Source organism: Perognathus longimembris, chromosome 24 (genome assembly GCF_023159225.1).
Source record: "Perognathus longimembris pacificus isolate PPM17 chromosome 24, ASM2315922v1, whole genome shotgun sequence".
In the NCBI taxonomy this organism is placed as follows: Eukaryota; Metazoa; Chordata; class Mammalia; order Rodentia; family Heteromyidae; genus Perognathus; species Perognathus longimembris.
The window spans coordinates 31,434,219-31,456,979 of NC_063184.1; the positions used below are offsets into that span (position 1 = coordinate 31,434,219).

Below are 22,761 nucleotides of genomic sequence, written 5' to 3' on the forward strand. Positions count from 1 at the left end.
AACGTCAACCTAAGCAACCATCCACTGCCTAGGCAACCGTCTGTACTACTAGAGAATTAAGTGGAGGTGAACGTGACCTTCGTCTGTGGTTTTAGTTGTATTCCCTTGTTCCTTGTTGCCAGCTGCTGCTTTCTTGGGTTGGGCGATTCTTTTTGTTGTCACACAGAGGGAGGGGTTAGTTGGTTTATAGGAGATTGCAGGACTGACAGCCAAATTGGCCAATCAGAGACAAAAGAGAAATGCACAAAAATGAGGAAAGGTGTTTTACATCATTGCTCCTTTAATCTTTAGCCTTTGCAAACAGAAATTCAGCGAATGGCAAACTCCACAAAGAAAGTGCTATGATAAAGAAAAGTCGCCTGGCCATTCAAAAGAGATGAGATTTAGTTGAGATAAAAAAAGTACCATGTGTGGGTGTCAGTCACCCTTGAGGACTTCAGCAGACAGTTTTCTCTGGTGGCTTTTCAAGAGCTGGGATTCCGTGGAGCAGAACCGCTGGGTACATCTTCCATGTCTCCTAAACAGTTGTACCATGTGGTACTGGCTCTCTGTGCGGTGGAAAGTTATCCTCAAGGCCAGTGCCTGTCCACGTAGAACTAGTGTATGCGATGTATTTGCTCCCTACGAACATCTCACGGCCTGTTTTCACGGGAGTTTTCAAAATTTAATCTTTGAAGAGTTCATTATTTGTTTTGTTTTTTTAATCACTTCTGTGTTTTTATTGTGCTATAATGTTTTCTCATTTATTTATTTTCAAATTTTTATTATCAAACTGATGTACAGAGAGGTTACAGTTTCATACGTTAGGCATTGGATACATTTCTTGTACTGTTTGTTACCTCGTCCCTCATACCCCCCTTCCTCCTCCCCCTTTCCCTTTCCCCCCCTGAGGTGTTCAGTTCACTTACACCAAACAGTTTTGCAAGTATTGCTTTTGTAGTTGTTTGTCTTTTTTTACCCTGTGTCTCTCAATTTTGGTATTCTCTTTGAATTTCCTACTTCTAATCCCGGTATACACGGTTTCCAATATACTCAGATAAGATTACAGAGATAGTGTTAGGTACAACCACAGGAAGGTGATACAGAAGAGTTCATTATTTGTTGCATCTTCACCCTAAAATGATAAGTAATTTTGTGCCTGCTCAGGAAACATATCTCTGTGGGGCAGAAAGTGAGGTCAACTCCCCTAAGTAAATCACAATATTTCAGAGTGAAGGTGGTGAATCTAACCTACTATGTGCTGTGGTACTAAGTCTATCGTGGATATTATACTGTACTCTTTTCTTTCCCTTTGGCGGTATAGAAAGATCTCCTTAAAAGGTTTTAAAGTCATAGAACAGGTTGAAGACTTTATTGTTGAGAAAACGGTAGCTCCGTGGGGACAGGTGGGGTACCCGGAGCCCAGATTTGACCCAGCCTTGTCTCCGAGCACTTCTCCACACGTGACAGCTGCCTTGCTGAGCTGCAGTCCCCGTTCAAACGGTAGTCTTGACCCACGCGAAAGGTGTAGCAGTTTGCCTAACCGTATCATGTTCAACGCAAGCCCAGGGAGGAGACACGTTCTCTGATCTGAGGAGGGTCCGGAGAAACTCACAAGGGAAGCGCTTTCCTGCCACAGAAATAGTGTTTACGTAACCATGCTGGACATAAGCCCTTAATTATTCTGTGTGGAGAAGCTTAAGCGGCTAAGGAGAGGGAGGGGGTGGCTGAGGCAGAGGGATTAAGGGCTGACATCATAGATCTGTTCTTAGCACGAGGGGCTGTGGTTGGGGCTATCCATGATAGGAATCAAATAACCTGACCTGGTAAGCGAACCAAGCCAGTGCAGGTCTCGTCACGGGCTCCTTTATTCAAGGAAAACCCTGGGAGGGCGGGGGGAGAAGGGAATGTTTCTAATGCACACGATTATAACTCTTCAATGCTACTCTTCGGACGTAATAGTCTGTAATGGAGTCCATTGCTTTGTCTAGGCAGAGATTTTTCTTCCTAAACTTACACAGGGTTTCAAGCCGTGGAAAGATTTCAGGTAATGCCTGAGACACTTTGCCCAATGGAGAGATCTGGGTGAATAGATCGGGGACCCAGAGGCCAGAAGGCACCGAGAGATTCTTGAGGTAAATGCCGCAGGGGCTGAGGGTCCAGAGACCTTGTGCTTCCCAGACTCACTCGCTTTGGCTTAGCGGTGCGATCGTGGTTCCTGCAGCCCATCGGTGGTTCTCTGGGGGGGGCCAGGCAGTAGGACCCCCCCCCCTAGCTAGAGGACCACACTGCACAGAGTCTTGAACAGCACCTGCATTTGTCAGGTCAAGCTGCCATGACAAAACAACCTAGGCTGGTCTGGCTAAGAACTAACACTGTTTTTTAAGAAAGTAAATCATCGGACAGTGAACCAGTCTCGGTGCCTACGAAGCCAACAATTCATCGGGCTGATTTATTACCAAATCGGCGAGGCATTCCATTGTGTGCTCACCAGTCTGCTGCTGATGACATGTTACCTTGTGTTTCTTGATCTTGACTTGTATTTGAAGCGTAGGAAGTGGACCACAGTGAATAGGACAGTATCATTTCGCCCATGTGAACATCTTGTTGGGATGCTGAGAACAAGGCCCGTGCATTCCTGTTTTGATAGAATTTACATTGCTTTCCCCCCACCCCACCCCCCCCACCGCCGCCGAGGTTTGTGAATCTGACACCTGGCAGTTTCCTGAAGGTAGGGGAAATGTGCACATTGTCTTCCTATTTTCCATGGATCGGCTCGCAAATGTCGTTTTCCAGAATGTTCTCCCACTCCTCTGCGGTATTACTCCCAGCTCTGTCATGCTTTCCCTGCTGGTGCTCGGTTCCCCTTTCATTTCTGGTCTGCACCACGCCGTGCCCTCTGCTACCCGCTGTGAGGAAGTCGAATGGACGGTGGCCTTCCCGAAGCTGTTGTCACCTGGTGATGAGCTCTTCAAGGATTTCCAGCGTGTACAGCGTTTTTCAAACGACATTGTCCGTTAGAAACAAAAAGTCTAGCTTGCGTCTGCAACCTTTCGCTGGATGAGAATGAGCTTTTGAATCCATCCTTTACCCCCCCCTTCCTTGAGAAGTAGCCAGAGCAGTAATTACTCCCCCCCCCCACCCGCCCCGGAGGTGAAGGGGCAGACACACCGGGCAGTCACACAGGTGTGACGGGAAGCAGTCAGGATTTGAACCCCGTTTTGTCCATTCGGAAGCATCAACTTCTCTTCCCAGGGTACCGTGCTCCCTCGTAGCGTCAAGGGATGCCCGGCTTTCCATGAACCGTCGCACGCTCCCACCCAGAGAGACCCAGATAGCGAAGCCAGGGCTGACAACTTTGGGTAGAAAACACTAGCTGCAGCTGGTGCTAGGCTCTAGTAGGCACAAACGAACGACTTCAGGGAATATGTACAACTCTTCCTTCCTTTTCACATTGCCTACATTTTCTTACCCTCAGACCTTGCTCGATGCTTCTTAAATGTGAATTGGGGGGGTGTGGCCAGCCACCAGAGTATTGTAAGATCACCTTCTGGTTATTAGTCTCTGGCTTCAGTATATGAGGGCTGGTTAGATAAGCCCTGGGGTGGGGAGAGAGAGAGAGAGAGAGAGATTATCAATGGTTCCTTTCCTCTAAAAAAAATCTCTTTTTTTATTATATTGCACGTATTTTCAGAAGCCATTTTGTGTTATTTTAAGCATTCCAGTTCTTGAATGACCCCCATGAAGATTTGCGTTATCTGAGGGTGAGGTTATTTACATGATTCTGGTCCTTGTACATTTTGTACACATTACTGTTTCATGACCCTGGGAGGGAAGGGGGTGCTTTTTCCCTGCTCTCTAATTTTATCCAGTTAATATTTCCATATAAATTATTGTTCTAAAATTTCAGTGAGAACGAATGTACTTGGCTCAGATTTGGGAAGATGACTTATCAGTTGCTCAGCAACCCAAATATGCAACTGCCTTTTGCCTTAATTAGACTCTTATTTAATATTGAAGTCTTGGCATTCAGAGTTGTCTGTTTCTCCCGAGGAAAGGGAGTTTTACGGTCCCAAGGAACTAGTATTCTTCTGTGATTCCAGAAATTTATACTTGCCAATAACTTTTCCAATGAAAGTTGTCACTGTGGTAAAAAAATAAAAATAAAAATAAAAAAGGAAAAGGCTTATCATTTCATTTCATTTTGAGATTACCTACAAAGGAGAAAAGAAGCGGCAGTTTTAGAGCGAGCTCAGAAGAACGATGACCAGCAGACAGCGTATGGAAAGCCTGGTAGACGTCAGAAAAGGCTTCCCCGGCCCTGCGCTGTGCTGTGAACGTGTACAAGCGGATGAAGGGAATGAAATGACTCTGCGTCCACATGCCTGCCTGAGGCTGAGCCCTGAGTACAATCTCTGTACCATCAACGATTTGAAAAAAAAAAATCAGAACTGTCTAAAATGGTCTGCCTACAATGTAGATCATTCAAATGGATGCTAACGGCAGGTAAAAGAAGTTCGTCGTACACTTGACTGACACGCATGTAACAGGTTCAGGATTTCAGCAACATGTCTTGTGAAGGGTTCTCCCTGAAAAGACTAAAACGTCTCCTGATTTCTATGGCCAATAACCTGCGACTGGTTGGGTCTGTCTACACTGAAAGACTAGGGCTAGACTGTAAGTAATTCGTAGCCTTAAGATTTGTGTTTTGTGTGGCTTTGAAAAACAAAAAGTGAGGGGAAAGGATGATGGTTTGATCATTCAGTTTACACATTTAGTTGTTGTACTGTTACAGGATCAATAACCAAAGGTTAGACTTGTTTGAATTGAATATCTAAATCGTTTTTAAGAATCTTTTCCGGAAAACTTAGATTGTGCAAATGACAGCATGCATTTGTGAGATTATTATTTACCTGAGAAGAATCCACTGTTTTCCTCGTGTGTGTGTGTGTGTGTGTGTGTGTGTGTGTGTGTGTGTGCTGGGCCTGAGGCTGGAACTCAGAGCTTGAATGCTATACCCGTGCTTTTGTGCTTAAGGCTAGCATTCTCCCGCAGCAGCCACGACTCCACTTCTGGCTCTTTTTTAGATAAAAGTCTCACCAACTTTCCTGCCCAGGCTTGGCTTCGAGCTGCCATGCTCAGAAATAAACCCTCTGAGTGGCTGGGATGACAGGTGCGAGCCACTGGCCCTGGCTTATTTCCATCACGTTTTTAAGTTATATTCTTATTATTCTTCAAAATATTGTATCCTTCTGTGTAACTATACAAAGGGATTACCATTCAACAGATCAGTTTGTGAGAAAAATGTATCTTGGCCTAATTTTAAAGCCGATTTATGGGCTCCCTGCCACCCTACTTTTGTCTTAGATAGTTTCTCAGGCCTTAGCTTTCTCCCTTTCCAAACTGTAGAGGCGAGGTTTGGCAGGCGCCCTCTGATTGCCTCGCAGAAAAACATGACTCCGATCTGAGGCAGTTCTTCACGGCTGTCCAAATCTGAAATCAGTCTCTCCTGTGGTCAGCTTCACATTGGCATTTTCTTTGGATGAGCCTCAGCCAAAAAAAAAAAAAAAAAGTCACCATGACAACAATTATAATAAACCCCTGACCTTCTATTCCAGTTGCATCTGCATGGCCTTGTGGTAAAGATCCTATTTTCCTACCATAATGAGCTACGTGGTTAGTAGTGAAGAACCGAATACTCCCGGGAACCTCAGGAACAAAAACACCGGGGCCTGTGGCCACCTCCGAAGCAAGCAGGCCATCACTACCTATGACAAGGTTAAATCACTGCAGCTGGTGGTGGTGCTTGCCGAAGGAGCATCCAACAGGCTACAAGGAAGGACACACTGGTTTTTTCCTTTTTTAATTTCATGTATTAAGTAAAACTGCCAGTAAATATTCTAAGCATGTAGAATATTCAGAGGGGGCGTAGCATCCGCAGTATGGTTCTGCTGTTACTTAATATGTGTCTCCAACGTGGATAAAGACAATTGGAAATTGACCTGGGGAGTACAATTTTCCCATCACTGGATTCCCACATAAGAAGCCTCTGAATGATAATATGTACCTCGACTTCAAGACTGTCAGGCTAGTGAGTCTAAGAAAGGAGGAGTAGGGAAGAGATGACACTGTTCAAAAAGGAAATGTATTCACAACCTGACCTATGTCACTGTAACCCCTCTGTACATCACCTTTACAATAAAAATAAATTTTAAAAAAGAAAGGAAGAGTCCCAGTCATAAAGGAAAATGACACTGGCACGTTTGATTAATTTTTTAAAGAGTGTTTGATAAGCCCTTGCAGAAAAATAGCAACATTTGGAGAGAAATATTTGTGGAAATATTGAAAGCCAGGCAACTGGAAAAAAAAAAGCCTAATTATTAACTCCAGGGGGAAAAAAAACCAACAATAGCAAAGGATGGTAACATAATTATAATATACCACCTGTCTGTCTAAGGCAAATTGTTTTCATGGAACTATTATTGATTTTTTTCCAGTGAGATATTAGCAGAGATGAAAGGATGGTGGGAGACAGTCTGGATTTATCCTCACCTTACATAGCAAGATTTCAGGAGAAAAAGGTTGATAAACTGAGAAATCTTAGTTCAACCTGGGCAATATCTAGAAGAGTTGGGGATGGATGCTGTCAGAAGTATATTATGAATATATGAGCTTTGCAGTGATGGAAAGCTGGTTTGGTTGTGAAGAGTAGTGTTAATTATATTTGAGAATTGATGTTTCTTTTTTTTTTTGAGAAAAAGATATGAAAGTATGTCTATACCTTAAACAAGCCACCTCACCAGGCTAGGCAACATCATTTTCTTTGTCTGTAAAATGAAGGAATCATTGGTGTCAGAGATGATGAAACTCCAGCCAGGAACCTACCTGCCCAATTCTGTCATTGTATTGGTCTCAGAAAGCTGACATGAGGAGAGTATTTACTTCCCTGCTCAGAAAAAGTGAGCTTTGGGTGTTTGTTTAAAAGAGAGAAGTAATACTGGCTCTTAAATCACTTTCTAAAATTTGCTCTAATACCAGTAGTTTATTCATGTAAAAGAATATCTCCATTCCCCTGAGAAAGTTTTGTATGCCTTTGCTCTTTATTTGGACTTCAATATGATCTCCAGACTTGTGACATTCCCTTTAAAATGCCAACTCCTTAAAAGGAGGAGTATTATATCCTTGTCTGAATCTTTTCTTGCAGCAGAAATGGGCTAGCAAATAAGCCTTGTTGATTGTATGACCAAAGAATTGCCCGGGATCAACTTCAAAAACTATATTCACTGACCGTATTGCAACAACAGCAACAAAATAGCTATTGTACATGTACAACTAAAACCACATGTGTTTGGTGGGAAATATGTAAGATTAAACTACTAACGCTCTGGCTAAAAATTCTGTTTCTTCAGACACTTTTTACATCTTCCAGAGAAACTTTATTGGACAGTTTTCTAAATAGAGGGCTACCCCTTCCTCAGTTTATTCCTGGTCATCATACAGCTTCCACAGCTAGTATATGCAAATCATTTTCCCCATTACTTTTTCCAGTTAGGCATTGCTGGTGTATCAGAAGCTCTTTGCCTTTGCATGTTGATATTGAGTATCATAGCTTACTAAGTGGCCTTCTTGGTTTTAGTAGCAAAAGTACATTGGCTTTCATGCATGGTCACGGGACGTTATAAATAATATTTGCGCTCTTCCCTACTAAGACAAGACCCTGGAACAGAAGACATGGTTTCCGTTTGCCCTTAGTAGCCAAATGTGAGGCATATGGCCACATCTAGCTGCAAGGGAAGCTGGGTACCGATGCTTCTCACTGAGACCAAGGAGGAAAAGCAGACCAACTATCAGAGGATGCGTTACTATATGAAATCATCACATACTCTCTTCCTTTAGCTTGCTGATGTACTAGGAAACATCAACCTATTTTGTAATATTAAATCATCTTCATATTACCACGGTAAAGCTCCTTTGGGCAGTAACATTGTTTTACTATAATGTTGGGACTCCATTGGGACTCCCTCATTTAGGATTTTTGCACTCTTGTGTATTCAACCATACTACCTTGAGGCAGAAAGAAGTAATAACGTTTTGCATTTACGTGGTACTTTACAGCTTTTAAAATAATTTCACGCATTACTTGAGAATAGATGGTAATCCAACGCTGACAAATATTTAAATTACAGTCGATTTCAAGAGTATAAATACAAAATAATCTACAAATGGAACAAAAGTTTTTCTTAAAATTACCAACATCCTAAAAAGACAACAACAAGACAAATCATGGAATTGGGAAGGGGGAAGAATGCAAGAGACTGAAATTGAGTTCTGACCCCATGAATTCAGAGAAGGCTGCCCACACACCAGCCAAAACCCATAGGGAAGAATGGGCCTACAGACTCTGCATAACATCTGCTACTCTTCTAGTTTTGCAAAATTTTTTAGTGCAATATTTGAACAATCTGGCTTGAATTTACAAGTAGAGGTTTTCCTGGTTCTTAAACATTGTTTGTCTCGGTGAACTTTTGTTCTGAATTCTTATTTACCTGCTAAGACCAAAGGAAATAGAGCCAAATGAATAGAGCCAAGAAGCTACATCGTTAAAAGAGGCAGTGGGAACTAGAGATGCTTCTACTTTTTCTGGACCTGCCCCCAGGTCTAGAATTATATCCATCACCAGAACTGAAATGAATTATAAATATTAAAATTAACAAGACTGACATTGAGATAATAGAATCGCCCCACTTCTGAGTTTTTCTTTCTCAGAAAATGTATAATAAAGGCTCAACAGTGGTAGTGATGGAACTGGGTTCATGGCTTAAGTGGTAGAGTGCCTGCTTAGCAAGCACAGAGTCGTGAGTTCAATCCCCAGTACCTCCAAAACAAAGCAAAGTGGTCCAGACATCTCAAATCTAAGCATTTAAGTTTCTTTTTAAGTGTTTTAGCATAGTTAATTGTACTTTTCCCTACAGGAAGCAAAAGGGCTTTCTCAAGTCCCTGATAACAGAAACTGAGCAATTTAAAGGTTTCTGGAGATCAAATTTTGGTTGCTCATTTTTTAAAATGTCAGTGGAGGTTTTAAATGTACCATCTAATTGCAGAGACCCACTTAAGTCTTGGACTCTGTGGTTTGTTTTGTAAAGTGTAAGTATATAGTAGGAAAACTATAGAGTGGGGGTTGGGAAAATAGTGAGGGAGTGCTTTCAGCTACCAGACAGGAAATAAGCTAAGAGCTACAAGACTAGTCACCTAGGGGACATAGGTCAAACTCACAAAAAATAAAATAAAAAACAAAGTGCAAAGTAGACCTGAAATTTTCATTTAAAAAGATAAATCTCATCTTAATTGTGTTACGTTCTTGCTTTTTGCCTATCCATTATAATAAATATGTGTATATACATATACACACATGTGTGTGTATCATTCTAATCTCTGTTCTTCCAATCCATTGTAACATATATGTATATATACACATACATACACACACATATGTATATAAAATGTTGTTATGAAATCACTTGGATTTGTTTGAGATGTAAATGCAGAAATTCAACAAGCTATTTTAGGTGAGTAGTCCTATGTTCTTGGATGGAGATAAACATTTTAATCCGAGTACCAAAATTGGGAGCCATTAAGGAATGTATTAATGGAATTTGCCAACTAAAATAAACAATAAATTTATGCATGCCTAAGAATAAGAATCCTCACAATGGTCCCCCAAAATACTGCCCACGAAAGCAATCTAATTCTAGAGCTTTAAATGAATGTGTCTAATGAATATATATTTAGGGACTAAATGAAATGAAAGCTTATGATTTCTCCCATTACCTAAATAGCTGCACCACTGGGGTGAACTTCCCTGGGCCAGACTAGTCCAGTGTACAAAGAAGATCATGTTTCTGTAGAATCTAAACCTGCCAGCAGCCTTAATCCCTTGCAAAACCCCAGACCACAGGAGCCGCTGGCCAAAGTAAACACAAAAGGAAAAGGAGCGGCAGGATTCGATAAAGTTGGAATTCGAGCCATCAATCTTAAGTATTTCTCCAAAACAAAACAACCCGGACAGTCAATGACTTTATGAATTTAAGTGGAACCACCACATGAAATCTCAAAATACACACATGATTTATTACACAGCCACTCTTGTATGCAGCTGGCTTGTTTAATAATAGAAAAGCATTTCATAATGAGAAAGAAAGAATGCTAATGTAGTGAGCTTTGGAAGTGGTTCTTCGGCCACAGGGAAACACGACCAAGATTGTAAGACTGGAATCCTGAATAGAGACCAAGGTAAAGGGAAGCCCTAAATCACTTCTAATACACCTGCAGCGTCCTGAGCCAACGTAGGCTGTCTGCCCCCTACCGACGGCGGTACAAGAGGGAGCCCACCGTAAGCAACTGTAGCTGGGTCTCATTTTATCCTGAGGTTAGAACATGGCATGAGGTCCCTTCACATGGCGGGTTATTTCCACGTGGGCGTGAGGCTGCCTGCCCTTAGGGTCTCACGCCTTTTCTCGTGGGTTTGGTCTGAGCTGATCCATGAACACCCATACAGAACCCGGCCTTGTCTCTCGTGTAACCAGCCTGGTGACAGCTTGGTTCCTTTGAGTCTGGTGTCACATCCTTACAGAAAGACCCCAAGTAGGTCTCCTTCTCAGAGGTCACCCCGTGCATTCAAACCCGCGTGACTCAGGCTTAAGAACAGGCCCGCTGGCTTTGAACCATCTGGCCAGTGAGGCAGTGTGGTGGGAACAGTCGAGAAAAGGGGAGGTGGGACAGTCCCGGAATTCTCCACCCTTCAGCTTACCTTTGCATGGTATCAGGTCACGAAGTGGCTTCCCTTACGTTAGGTAAAATAAGCAGAAAATCGCTCTCTGAGAGCATCATTTTATCTTGGCTAGAAAGCCTGTTTTTTTCGGTTGCTTGCATCCAGAGGAAATTGCTGGAGGAGGGCCTGCGGAACTCTGTACCTGAAGGTTCCCGGGTTCCGTGAGCCCGGCGGGAGGGAGACAGAGAGAACCAGGCAGATAGCACGAACCGAGGTGTTTCGTCCTCCGCGCTCCTTGGGGGACTTGAAGCCCTCGGTCCAAACCAGGCTCAGCACCTAGCGAGATGGAGGAGTGCCTTCCTCATGACCTTCCTGGGGGCAAGGTCATGAACCTCATCTTGGTGTTTTGGTGTAGACAGGAGAGAAGCTCCTGAGGTGACTGGAGAAAGGTGGAATCTTAGCCGTCTCCGCCTGGCCTAGGATTCTCAGAAGCAGTGTTATAGTCTCTGTGAGCCCGGATGCTTCTTACCACGACGACCCCTCTTGTCGCTTGCAGGTGTAGAAGACATCGTGGCCATCATGATTCCGGAGCCGAAGGGCAAGGAGATAGTGAGCCTGCTGGAGAGGAACGTCACGGTCACCATGTACATCACCATTGGGACGCGGAACTTGCAGAAATACGTGAGCCGCACTTCCGTGGTGTTTGTCTCCATCTCCTTCATTGTGCTGATGATCATATCCCTGGCGTGGCTGGTCTTTTATTACATCCAGAGGTTCCGTTATGCAAACGCCAGGGACAGGAACCAGGTGAGTAGCCAAGAGTTTTAAATAAAAATACATATAAATCATAATCTTTAAAAGTTACTGCAAAAGCAATGCACGTCACTGTATGAACTTCGAAAAAAGAAATGTCAGAAAGTATCAAGGTAAAGTTGAAACACCCTGCAATTTCCACTCAACAAAAACACTGCTGGCCTTGGAATAGCTTTATCAGATGCCTCTTATGTATCTGTATGTTGATGTCTTACTAGATGTGGTGTGTAAGATGGCATGGTTCATCTCTCGTGTTTACTGCTTTTGAGGGGATAATTCTTTATTTAATTAAGCCAAGAATAGCCAAGAAAAAGGGGACAGGAGCCTAGGGTATGCTGATAGCACCAACGTAATTGGAAAGAGCCACGCTTCTCCTCTGCTGTCACAGAAGAAGAGAGGTTTTTAAAAAATAAGGCTATTTTTAAAGCAATTGCTTCTGTCTAAAATTGAATATGATGAAAAGCTATTCCTTTCCATGTATTTGCTACCGCCGTTCACGTTCTACTCCAGGGATTTTTTTTTTTTTACTGTTCTTGGGCTATTTTCTGCACGTATAAATGCATATAGTTCTGTATATGTATACATGTATGCATGCTACCCAAACAAAATGAAGGCATGCTTACTGTCCATGCCTTCTCTCCCTTCGTCTGAGCTCCTACACCAAGCTGCGGCGGCCTCATGTCTGAAGGGGACATAGCAAGCACTCTGTGGCCCATGTATGTCACATTTATTTAGCCACCTCCTATTAACAGACATGTTGAGACTTTTATTTTTCTTTGTTGGTCATGGGGCTTTGAACCCAGGGCCTGGGTGCTATCCCTGAGTTTTGTTTTTTTGGATTTTTTTTTTGTTTTTATTTCTGTTTTTGTTTTTGGCTCAAGGCTAGCATTCTACCACTTTGAGCCACCTCTCCACTTCCCAGTTTTAAATGGTTAATTGTCGATAAGAGTCTCATGGCCTTTCCTGCCCAGGCTGGCTTCAAATCACAATCCTCAGATCTCAGCCTCCTGAGTAGAGAGTCTTACAGATGTGAGTCATCGGTGCCCGGACAGACATGCTGTTTCTTAAAGAAAAAACATTTGTATGTGCTTTGCAGTGTATTTGAAAGTGTATTGTAGTTTGGTAGAGCACAGGAATATGTATTTTAAACTATAAGAGATATGCAGAATTGTCTGCCAGGAAGTATGGGAACAATTTGTACTCCAACCCACCAGTATCTAGAAATTAGTTTACCATGTCCTCACAAGAACACCTTTTAGCTTTTATTCTGTGATTTGATCAATCAGAAATGGTATCGCATTTTTAATTAGAAGAGATGCTATACATCTTCTGAGGTACAGTAGGAAAGTTGATGTTTCCCTATGAAATACCTGCTTAGACCACTTGGTTGCTTTTCAGTAAAGTTGTCGGTTATTTTCTTATTCATCAAGGTTATTGGCCATCTTTACAATATAGAATTCATTATTTTTCCTCACAGCGCAAGGCTAGCACTCTACCACTTGAGCTACAGCACCACTTCAGCTTTCTGGTGGTTCATTCAGATAAGAGTCTCACAGACTTTCCTGCCCGGCCTGGCTTTGAACTGTGATCCTCAGATCTCAGCCTCCTGAGTAGCCAGGATGACAGGCCTGAGCCACCGGTGCCCGGCTTAGGATATCGTTTTCCAAGACCCAGTAGTGTGTTTTGCATCTTTGTGTCCCTCGGTTATTTTGTTTTTATCCCCTTCACTGCATTTCTGACACAGAGGAAATAAAGAGGAAAGTGTCTTGCTTTTTCGCGGTTTCTTCAGTAGTGAGACGGTCACTAATTTATGTGTCTTGGGATAAACTAAGACCTGCCGGTGCTCATTGCCCTTGTTAGAACTTTTTCATATTAATACATGTTCTGGTTTTGTTTACCATGAGACAAATCATCTTGACAATTGTTAAGAGCTCGGTAACTGGTCAATATTTTTCTTGTACCTGCTCGGATCAAATCAATTGAAAAATGAAAGGTACCCAACCCCTGCTATTTGTTTAATGGAAAAACAAACAGACAAACAAAAAAAGGTTGAATCCGTGTTGGTTGGAGAACATCCAGAGAGCAGGGAAGCGGGAAGCTTCGCCTGGAAGAGAAGCTAACACGGGGCTGCTTGGAGCGGCCCTTGAGCCTCCCTTCGGCTCTGCGATTCCCGCTTCTGCGATTCGCCGAGGAAAGAGTGTTCTCTGGCAGCAGACTTCAGGCTCCTATGCCAGCCTTCTCCATCCGGGCTCCGTGCAAGGGGTCAGTTTGAGCAGGGCTTGGACATCTCCCTTCCCTGTAGACTTGGTGGCAGGGAGGGACCCGGTGACAAGAGCCCCTTCGTGGGCTCAGGGGAGTGGGCTCTCTCTGCCCCGGCCCTGCCGGCCGCCGTCCTTAACGTCCACGCCACACGGACGTGATTTCAGAGACAGCTGCCTTGCCCTGCCAAACGACATCAGAAATGCGGTGCCGAGTCGCATGTCTTTGTGACTAACAAGCAGCCTTTGGTTTTGCAGCGCCGACTGGGAGATGCAGCCAAGAAAGCCATCAGCAAGCTCCAGGTCAGGACCATCAAGAAGGGTGACAAGGTAACCGCCTCTTCCTTTTCTGTTTTGTTGTTGTTGTTGTTGTTGCTCGTTTGTTTTATTTTTTTAACTAGAAGCTATTCAAAGAAGCTCCTGTCGTTTTTGGCAACCAGGGTAGGAAAGAAGGAGGTATGGTAAAAAGGAATTACATGCTAGAAGTCTGCCTACAGGTATTTGCTACATATCTGTATTCTCTAACCTATCACTTAAAGCAATTGAAAAGCAAGCATCCAACAGCAGAGACAAAGGCAGGATGCGTGTGTTGCACAGATGAGCTGATAGAAGAGAAACGGGCCTCAAATTCAGCTTTCGAATGGCCAGTGCCAAAGAAAGAAAGACAAGGAAGCAAAACGCAACATTCAAACCGAATTTCATTACTTCAACCCAATAAGGAGAAAGCAAAACAGTTACCGCCAGCATTAGGACCCGATAAGGTGTTTCCAGGAATCGGCCCAGAAAAGACGGGTTTCTGCGCTGAGCTATGTTCTCCACTTACATCCGGGGTTTAAATGCAGGAAGGACATTTGCTCCCTCGGAGCTCAGCGTAGAACTCCAAAGTCATGGCCACAGACTCCCTCCCTGCAGAGTGGCCGCGTCAGACCAGAGGCAATCGCCCACCTTGAGGAAGGCTAGAAAGGCAACGTGCTCTCAGCCTGCAGGCCTGCAGGGTCCCTCAGCCCCCGGGAAAGGCGTGGAGGAACGGATTTGGAGCACGGCACGTGGAGTTAGGGCTCCTCGGGGCATTGTACGAGGTTCCCAGCCGCGCACGTGTGCGACAGGTCCCCAGCATGGATAATCCATTTTCCTCACAAATGACGTGCTGCTGGGGTTTTGTTGTGTTGTTTTTTAACCCATAGGAAAACACATTGGATTTAATGGGGTAAAACTTAGTTGAAAGGATTGTTGAATTGAAAGTTAACATTTTGGTCATTAATTTTCCCCCCACTTGAGAGAAAGTAAAGAAAAGCAAAAGTGCAAGGACTGTTCCGCGAGCAATACAGTAGAAGGGCTGAAAAGAGCTATGTCCACGTGGAAAAGTTAGAACTGTCTTCCTTCCCTTTGCATTTCTTTCTTTTACAAACCCTTAAATCCAAAAGGAATCGGGAGGTTCCGTGTCACTCGGGTGTTTCCGATCCCCAGGCGTTGGACGCGTCACGCCTAGTCGTGATCGGTAGCGTTGCCGGGGATGGTACATGAGACAATGGATGGTTTCTCTCACAGTAGCACCGCCGGGGAACCCAGGAAGGAACGGAGGCCCCAGAAAGGCCACCAAGCCGGGAGGGCGTGGCGGAGGGCGGGAACCGGCACGGGGGCTGCTGAACGCGCTGGCCGCCGGTGGCCGTTTCCCCCCGAGAACCTCGCGTAGGCTCATCCGGCTGCTTCCCTTGCAGGAAACCGAGTCCGACTTTGACAACTGCGCCGTGTGCATCGAAGGGTACAAGCCCAACGACGTGGTCAGAATCCTGCCCTGCCGGTGAGTCCCGAGGGGGCGGGCGGAGAGCGCCGGCCACACGGGGCCCGGGGCTGCTGTGGCCGCGTAACCACGTGGCGAACACGCGGCCGCTTTCCGTGGGACCTCGAAGGTGCTCTGTCTCTGGAAATTAGAAATATCTTTTTTCTTTTTCTCCTAATCCACTCTCTCTATCAACGCAAGTGGCAAACGAACCACACGAGAGAGAATGTGACCTGAGTTTTCCTGAAGGACAAGCCCCACCGAGATGCGCTCGGCGGTTCTGGGTCTGACTGACGTGGCACTGACTGGGGCTGTTTAACAAAAATAATAGACGCTATTTTGTGAACACAGAGCTCCGCATCCAGAAGATGGACAGGAAGGAGTCAGTAGGAAGCCAAAGGCAGGTTGTGTGTCCCTTAACTTCCCTGTGTTTATTACTAATAAAAGAAGAACGGGATCGTCACCTACCCCCCTCCTTGCCAAATTCTGGACTCGACACCGAAACACCCATAGGTAGTGCTGGGGAAACTCTTCAAATGGTTGTCATTTAACCCTAACCCTTCTTCCTTACTGAAGTTCACTGTTAAAGCTCCATAGAGTCTTTTTAAATTGCTGAAATGCAATAAACGTGAACACTTCCATTAAGACAAGTGCTTTCAAGTTACATAAAAGCTCTATCCTCCTCCACTGAAATCCCTTCTAGTATTTTTACATCTTTGCAATGATCCTAAAAATAAAGTAAAATTATGCTTTGACGCAATGTTCTTCAAGAGAAAGATTGGCTGTCGCAATTCTTAGAAAATTCAAAAGTAAATGAAGCAGACAAGTGTGACTAAAAATATAAAAGAAATCCACTGGTCCCTTAAGACAATGCAAATTTGAGATCTATGTATTAGACAGACAAAAGGAATAAAACGTGCCTCTAGGGGCTGGGTTCGTAAGCTCAAAATGACAAAAAATGAAAAAGAACTGAGCACTCAAATAGATGAAAGCGGACAGATCTAACCTGAAGTTCTCCTAGGCAAATGGGCTCTGAGGAAAATGGGAACGGTTAACACTAAGAGTGGTTCGCTCTCCTTGGTTTAGAGACGGCTGACCGTCTGTCCCTAAGACAAAATTACACGTGGGGTCCACAAAGTGCCGGTGGATTCTGTGTGTGCAGCCACTCTGTCTACCTTCTTTCTGGACATGACACTGAGTGTTCAGTCAGTGACTTCCAGAAACATCCAGAGACGGCAGCATGAAAAGTGCAGAACGCCTCTGGACCTTCAGGGCTGCAGTGTTTTTTGTTTGGGTTTTTTTTGGCCAGTCCTGGGCCTTGGACTCAGGGCCTGAGCACTGTCCCTGGCTTCTTCCCGCTCAAGGCTAGCACTCTGCCACTTGAGCCACAGCGCCGCTTCTGGCCGTTTTCTGTATATGTGGTGCTGGGGAATCGAACCTAGGGCCTCGTGTATCCGAGGCAGGCACTCTTGCCACTAGGCTATATCCCCAGCCCCCAGGGCTGCAGTGTTTTGATCAAGATGTGTAAAGCCTGATGTCATAAGCAAGTCATGCGTTGCCCTTTACTTCCCTACTAAGAGATCATTTAAAGTCTTAGGAGGCTTTAACTATGTATATATATATATACTTTTTTTTGGCCAGTCCTGGGCCTTGGACTCAGGGCCTGAGCACTTTCTCTGGCTGCTTTTTACGCAAGGCTAGCACTCTACCACTTGAGCCACAGTGCCAGTTCTGGCCATTTTTATATATGTGGTGCTGGGGAATCGAAGCCAGAGCTTCATGTGTACAAAGTAAGCACTCTTGCCACTAGGCCATGTTCCCAGCCCATGAGTCTTTAACTAATAAAAAATAAAATAAAATAGCTACAGCCAATTACAGCGAAGTAGCTGCTTTTTCCTAAGAAGCTAGAGAATTTTCCAAATGGAACCAAGAAAAATCTATCTAGATAGACATGTATATGTATATGTATGCAGATATATATGGCTATGAATATACATATATAGGTATATATGTATATATATACATACATGGGCTGTGGCCTATGTTTATAATCAAAGTTACTTGAGAGGCAGAGAGCAGGAAAACTGTATTCTGAGTCTAACCCAGGCCAAAAGTTAGTAAGACCCCCCCATCTCAACAAATAAGTTAGTGCTGGTACTTGCCCATCAGCTACCTATAAAACATAAATAGGAAAATCACAGTCCAAGATTGTCCTCAGGCAAACAACAGGAGACCCTATCTAGAAAAATAACTAAAGGAATATAAGGCTGGCAGCAAGAGATACTTTATAGGAACTTCGCACCAGAAATAGTCGGAAGCACCAGAAACAAAAGGAAAAATAGCAGGGTCTGTGTTCTCTACAGGGAATAATCTAGAAGGAAAGGCGGAAATTCCAACACAGAGTCGGGGTATAGAATGAAACGTGAAGCAGTCATAATAACACATACTTTGAGAACTGGCAGAACTAATACCAGGCACAAGGAATTGAGGGAATATTCCACAGAAAGAGCAATGCCTTCATATTCTGTAGTTTCATTTGTCCTTTACGTGCTGTGGAAAATTTGTGAAATATAGAACTAGCTACATAATTCCTTCATTGAAGTAACTACTGCCAACATGTATTCCCTTCCTGTTTACTGATACTTGGCCGTGTGCTTCCTTCCTTTTATCTCGCATGCCCATTTTGCTATCCCCTTCCTTCAAAGATCATGATAAGAATTTGCTAGAAATAGATTGTCGGTGCTCACTTTGACCTTGCCTGGGACACTGTAACTGTAACCAGTGCTGATGGTGCTCTTACTTAAATAAATCAACAAAGGGCCCTGGGGTGGCACATGGTGTAGAAGCTTCTCTTGAAGGCTCTTTTTCTGATGCAACTAGAATTTTCCACTGAGTTAAAACAGCAAAGTGTCCAGGCTCCCACTGAACATCCTTCTTAATAATCCCATTTGGGGGCTGTTCGCAGTGCACTACCCCACCCGCTGTGGAAGAACAGAAGCTTGTCCCCCGTCGGTACTGCCATTTGCGTCTGTGGCTAGTCCAAGCCTTGCGTCCCGATGGCTCGTTATTATCAGAGCCAGATCACCCATAGCATTCTCTAAAGCTCAAGTTATTCTTTTGCCGTGCCCTCCCCGACGTTGGCTTTGTTTGCAGATCACTTCCTGCGACAGTGCATCACTGGCGCGCACTTTTTCTGGGTTTCCCTGGGATCGATAAGCAGTGGTTTCCGGGGGGAACCCTGAACATTAGCACTGTTGACATTGCCTGGGTGTTAGACAACCCTGACCTCCCGGAGGCCCGGAGACCATTTCCCCTCCCAGGAAAGCTGCTCTGGAGACACCTGGTGGAAACAGCTCCTTGGGGAGCAGTAGGAGAGCATGCAAAGCTTTCTGAACAAGCAGGTGTCCTGAGACTCAGAGCGACTTACCTGCCAGAGGCCCAGCCTTCTCCAAATGGAATCAGGAGGATTTACAGAGTGTCTCTCCTATGAGAGACGACTCAGAGCTTGCAGTGTCCATCGATGGCTTGTGTCCAGCGAACGTCTCGGTGGACTATTGGGTATTTCCCAGAGCGTCTCCTTCGTCTTCACTGAATGCTTCGGTCAAGCCCGCCTGGGCAGTCCATCACCACCCTATCTTCTCCCAAAACTTCCCTGCGGTTTGTATGTCATGATCCCTTAGGGACGAAAGAGGCAACACCAAAGCCGGGCCCTGAAGCTCATTTCTGAACTTCTCGTTTCAGGGGAGGAGCCCGCTCTCGGCCATACTCCCTGACAGCTAAAACCTGACCGTAGAAAAATAGTCACCTGAGGTAATGCTGAACATACTTTCAATGTCACCAAATAGTACTTAAGAAAATAGACACTATCCCCTTAAGATCTCTACACCCAGACAGCACTTTGATTTAAGATGAGTTAAATGGACTGGGTGTCTTCTGTGAGGAGAGGCAAGCTTAATGTCTTTAGAAGCGAAAGACCTTTGTAAAATGCTGTAATGTGATCAGGATTCTGATGATGAGACTTATCACAGGCGAAGGACAACACAAAGGAAGCCTTTCTAGCTGGGCAGAAATGGCCTGAACTGACGACTTTACCTCGCTTGGCTGGGGACAACCTTTTTCTAAGTTCCTCTTCTTGATGAAAGTGATGATTGTCAGGGGTATCCTTTACCTTTGACTTATTCTTTCATTCCATGTTATACAAATTACGTCATAGACCATTCTATGTATAACTGTTTTTTTGTCAGTCATGGGGCTTGAACTCAGGAGGTAGCGCTTTTTTTTTTTTTTCTTTTTAGAAAAAAATAACTTGTAAGGTTCTTCTACTGTTTTGGAAAATTTTTGAAAATAAAATATACAGTGAGCAAAAAACAAATAAGCTCATGATTCAGAAATAACAGTTATTGGCACATTGAGATTTTGTAATGAATATTTGCTAACAAGGCATGTGTATTCCTAAATATTGTCGAATGAAGGTACCAATATCTTAGTCCTACTTTCTCAGTTAATATTAAAAAATAAGCAATATCCTGTAGTTTTAGAAATTATTAAAAAAATAATTTAGTGCTTACATAAGTAGCTCTGTGACATAGAAATCCTAATCTTGGTTACACTCCCAAGAGAATGCTGATGTACACAGAAAGACTTGCCCAAGAATGGCCATCACAGGTTTCTACCAAATGGAAACAACCCACATGCCTGACTAAAGAAAGAAAATGTCAATGAATTGGGGAGCATCTGTCCAATGAAATTCTACGTGTCCATAAGAGAAACAGCTACTGCTATACCTTCATGTATAGCAAGGTACAGATGAATTGGAAAAACATTTTTTTTTGCCAGTCCTGGGTCTTGAACTCAGGGCCTGAGCACTGTCCCTGGCTTCTTTTTGCTCAAGGCTAGCACTCTGCCACGTGAGCCACAGCGCCACTTCTGGCCGTTTTCTGTATATGTGGTGCTGGGGAATCAAACCCAGGGCTTCATGTATATGAGGCAAGCTCTCTTGCCACTAGGCCATATTCCCAGCCCCAAAACATTCTTTTGTATGGAAGAAGCCAGCAGATAAAGGAGCAGGAGTGGTTCTTTCCGGGGTGACCGAGGCCTGTGCCTTTCGCCCAAGCAATGCGCACCGAACCCCCTGAGAAGTCCCCGGGCTCCCTTGAGATTTACATGGCCTCTTGTACTCAACTTCACTTAATGGAGAAGAAATTAAAGTACCACAGAAGAGATTGCGTAGAATTTTAAAGCAGTGGTTCCCTTTACATGCTAGTCAAAATGACTTCATTTTGACATTCGAAGTTTGGCCAATAGTATTTCCATTGATTACTCCACCTTGTCATGTGTACTATCAATGATTGCATCCATTTAATTAAAAAAATTAAAGGAGGGACACAGGCAGGAAGAGGGAGTCTGGCAGATGGTATCTGACGCGTGCACTTCTGTTGTCTTTTCAACAGAGCAAATGCTGCGTGAGTAAGGCAAAGTCTTACACCATAATAACCTTGTTAAATATGGCATTCTGACTTCAGGGTCCTGTTCCCGGGTCCTGTCAATCAACTGAACACACAGACACAGGCAACAGCTTTGCTGCCCCAGCCAGATGGTACAGTTAGAACAGGGTCAGGTGATGAGCGCAGAGCCTGGAACACCAGAACCCTTGGGAATAAGAGACACGACACAAGTCCCTGGTTAACTTGCACCCCCAAAGTCAGCGTCTCCTGCTCTGGTTCTAAAAGGAACCGAGGACACTGAGTTCAGTAGCAAGAGGAGCGGGCAGTACCAGGGGAGGCGGTGACCGTTTTGTTGTGTGGATTTCGTTGGTTGGCTGGGTTCTTCCATGCGTTTATACCCCATACACTGGAGAGCTGGAGGAATGAAATAAATGGTGGGTTCTTACGATGTTTTACCGTTGAAAAAGCTCTATAACTTACAAAGTACTTTGACACCTACTGTATAATGGTATCTTGTAGTAGAGTAAAGCACTACTAGTGCAAAAAGATGGTTCACAGGCTCAAAGCCGAGCCAGGTCCGATGTCTGAGCCAGAGCTCTTTCCGGGGGCCCCTGGTTCTGGTCAGCTCTCCTTCCCCCCACCCCCGCTCCCCGCACCTGCTCTCAGCTCTGATCCACTCTGCCTGGGAACATGGCTAACAATCAGCTTCCTAGACACATGGATATGTCTGCAAAGAAATGTGTCTTTGACACCCTTAAGGCTTTCTAACTCCGGATTTTACTTCTCATTATTCCTTCTCTTCTTTTTCTTTTTGTTTTTCTTCTTCTCCTCCTCCTCCTTCTTCTTCTTCCTTTTCTTCCTCTTCCTCCCCTCTCTTATCTCTTCTTTCTTCTCCTCCCCCCCAACCATTTCTTTTGTTAATTAGCTCTGTTATGTGACACTGCTATCGGATTAGCATCTTAAAACCCAGTGATTACCTTTGGAACAGTGACCAGAATTCAATTGGTAGTGGACCTGGGTGCCAGCCCTTTTCCCGGCTTTCTTTTAAACACTGTCTGCACGCCCTAAGCGGAGGAATCTGGAGAGCGGAATTTTCACGATAAGGCTTTAGTCAGTGGGGACCATCGGCAGGACTGCGTCTACAGAGCCACAGAACACCGGGATGGAGTTGGGGGCGGGGGGGGGGCAGATGCTCACCTACCTGGCATCATCAACACAGGCACCGAAGTGGTGCTGACCTCTCAGCATCGCTTTCTGTGTAGGAGGCGTAGCAGACCAACACCACTCAGCCCGCTCCTTTCCTCCTCATCCACTGCCTTTCCCTCTCAGCCATCTCCTCCATTCCGGACTGGATTCGTCCTTCCCGACTCTCTTCTGCCATGTCCTTCTGTCCTTACATTTAAAACCGCCTGCATTTCAGCGCGACTGAACGTCTCAGACCTGTCCCCAGACGCGCGTGGACTCCTTCTCCTTGGGCTTCGCGTCTCCCAGCTCAGCTTCCCCAAGCTCCTTTTCCTCCTCTCCGCATGCGTCACGGTCTGTCCCATCCTTGAGGCTGTACAAAAGGCACGATTGTATCCCATAGCGTTAACTTCCTCACAAAGAGACAGCTTCCTGTCCCGCGGCAGTTTTGTTCATTGCCCACCTCTCTTTTACAAGTTGAACTACGTGACTTGAGATAGTTAAAGTCGCTGTTACTCGGTGAGCATTATACCAAGC

The 22,761-nt window shown here is 44.6% G+C and overlaps 1 protein-coding gene across 1 annotated transcript in view; it reads left to right on the top strand.

Annotated features, from left to right (window-relative positions):
* The window catches only part of Rnf150 (ring finger protein 150), a 111,653-nt gene that overhangs the window by 62,564 nt on the left and 26,328 nt on the right, over positions 1-22,761 (top strand). Inside the window, exons 3-5 of the mRNA XM_048333554.1 lie at positions 11,304-11,554; positions 14,077-14,148; positions 15,537-15,619. Coding sequence (XP_048189511.1) covers positions 11,304-11,554; positions 14,077-14,148; positions 15,537-15,619 — 406 coding nt within the window. The remainder of the gene's footprint in view (positions 1-11,303; positions 11,555-14,076; positions 14,149-15,536; positions 15,620-22,761) is intronic.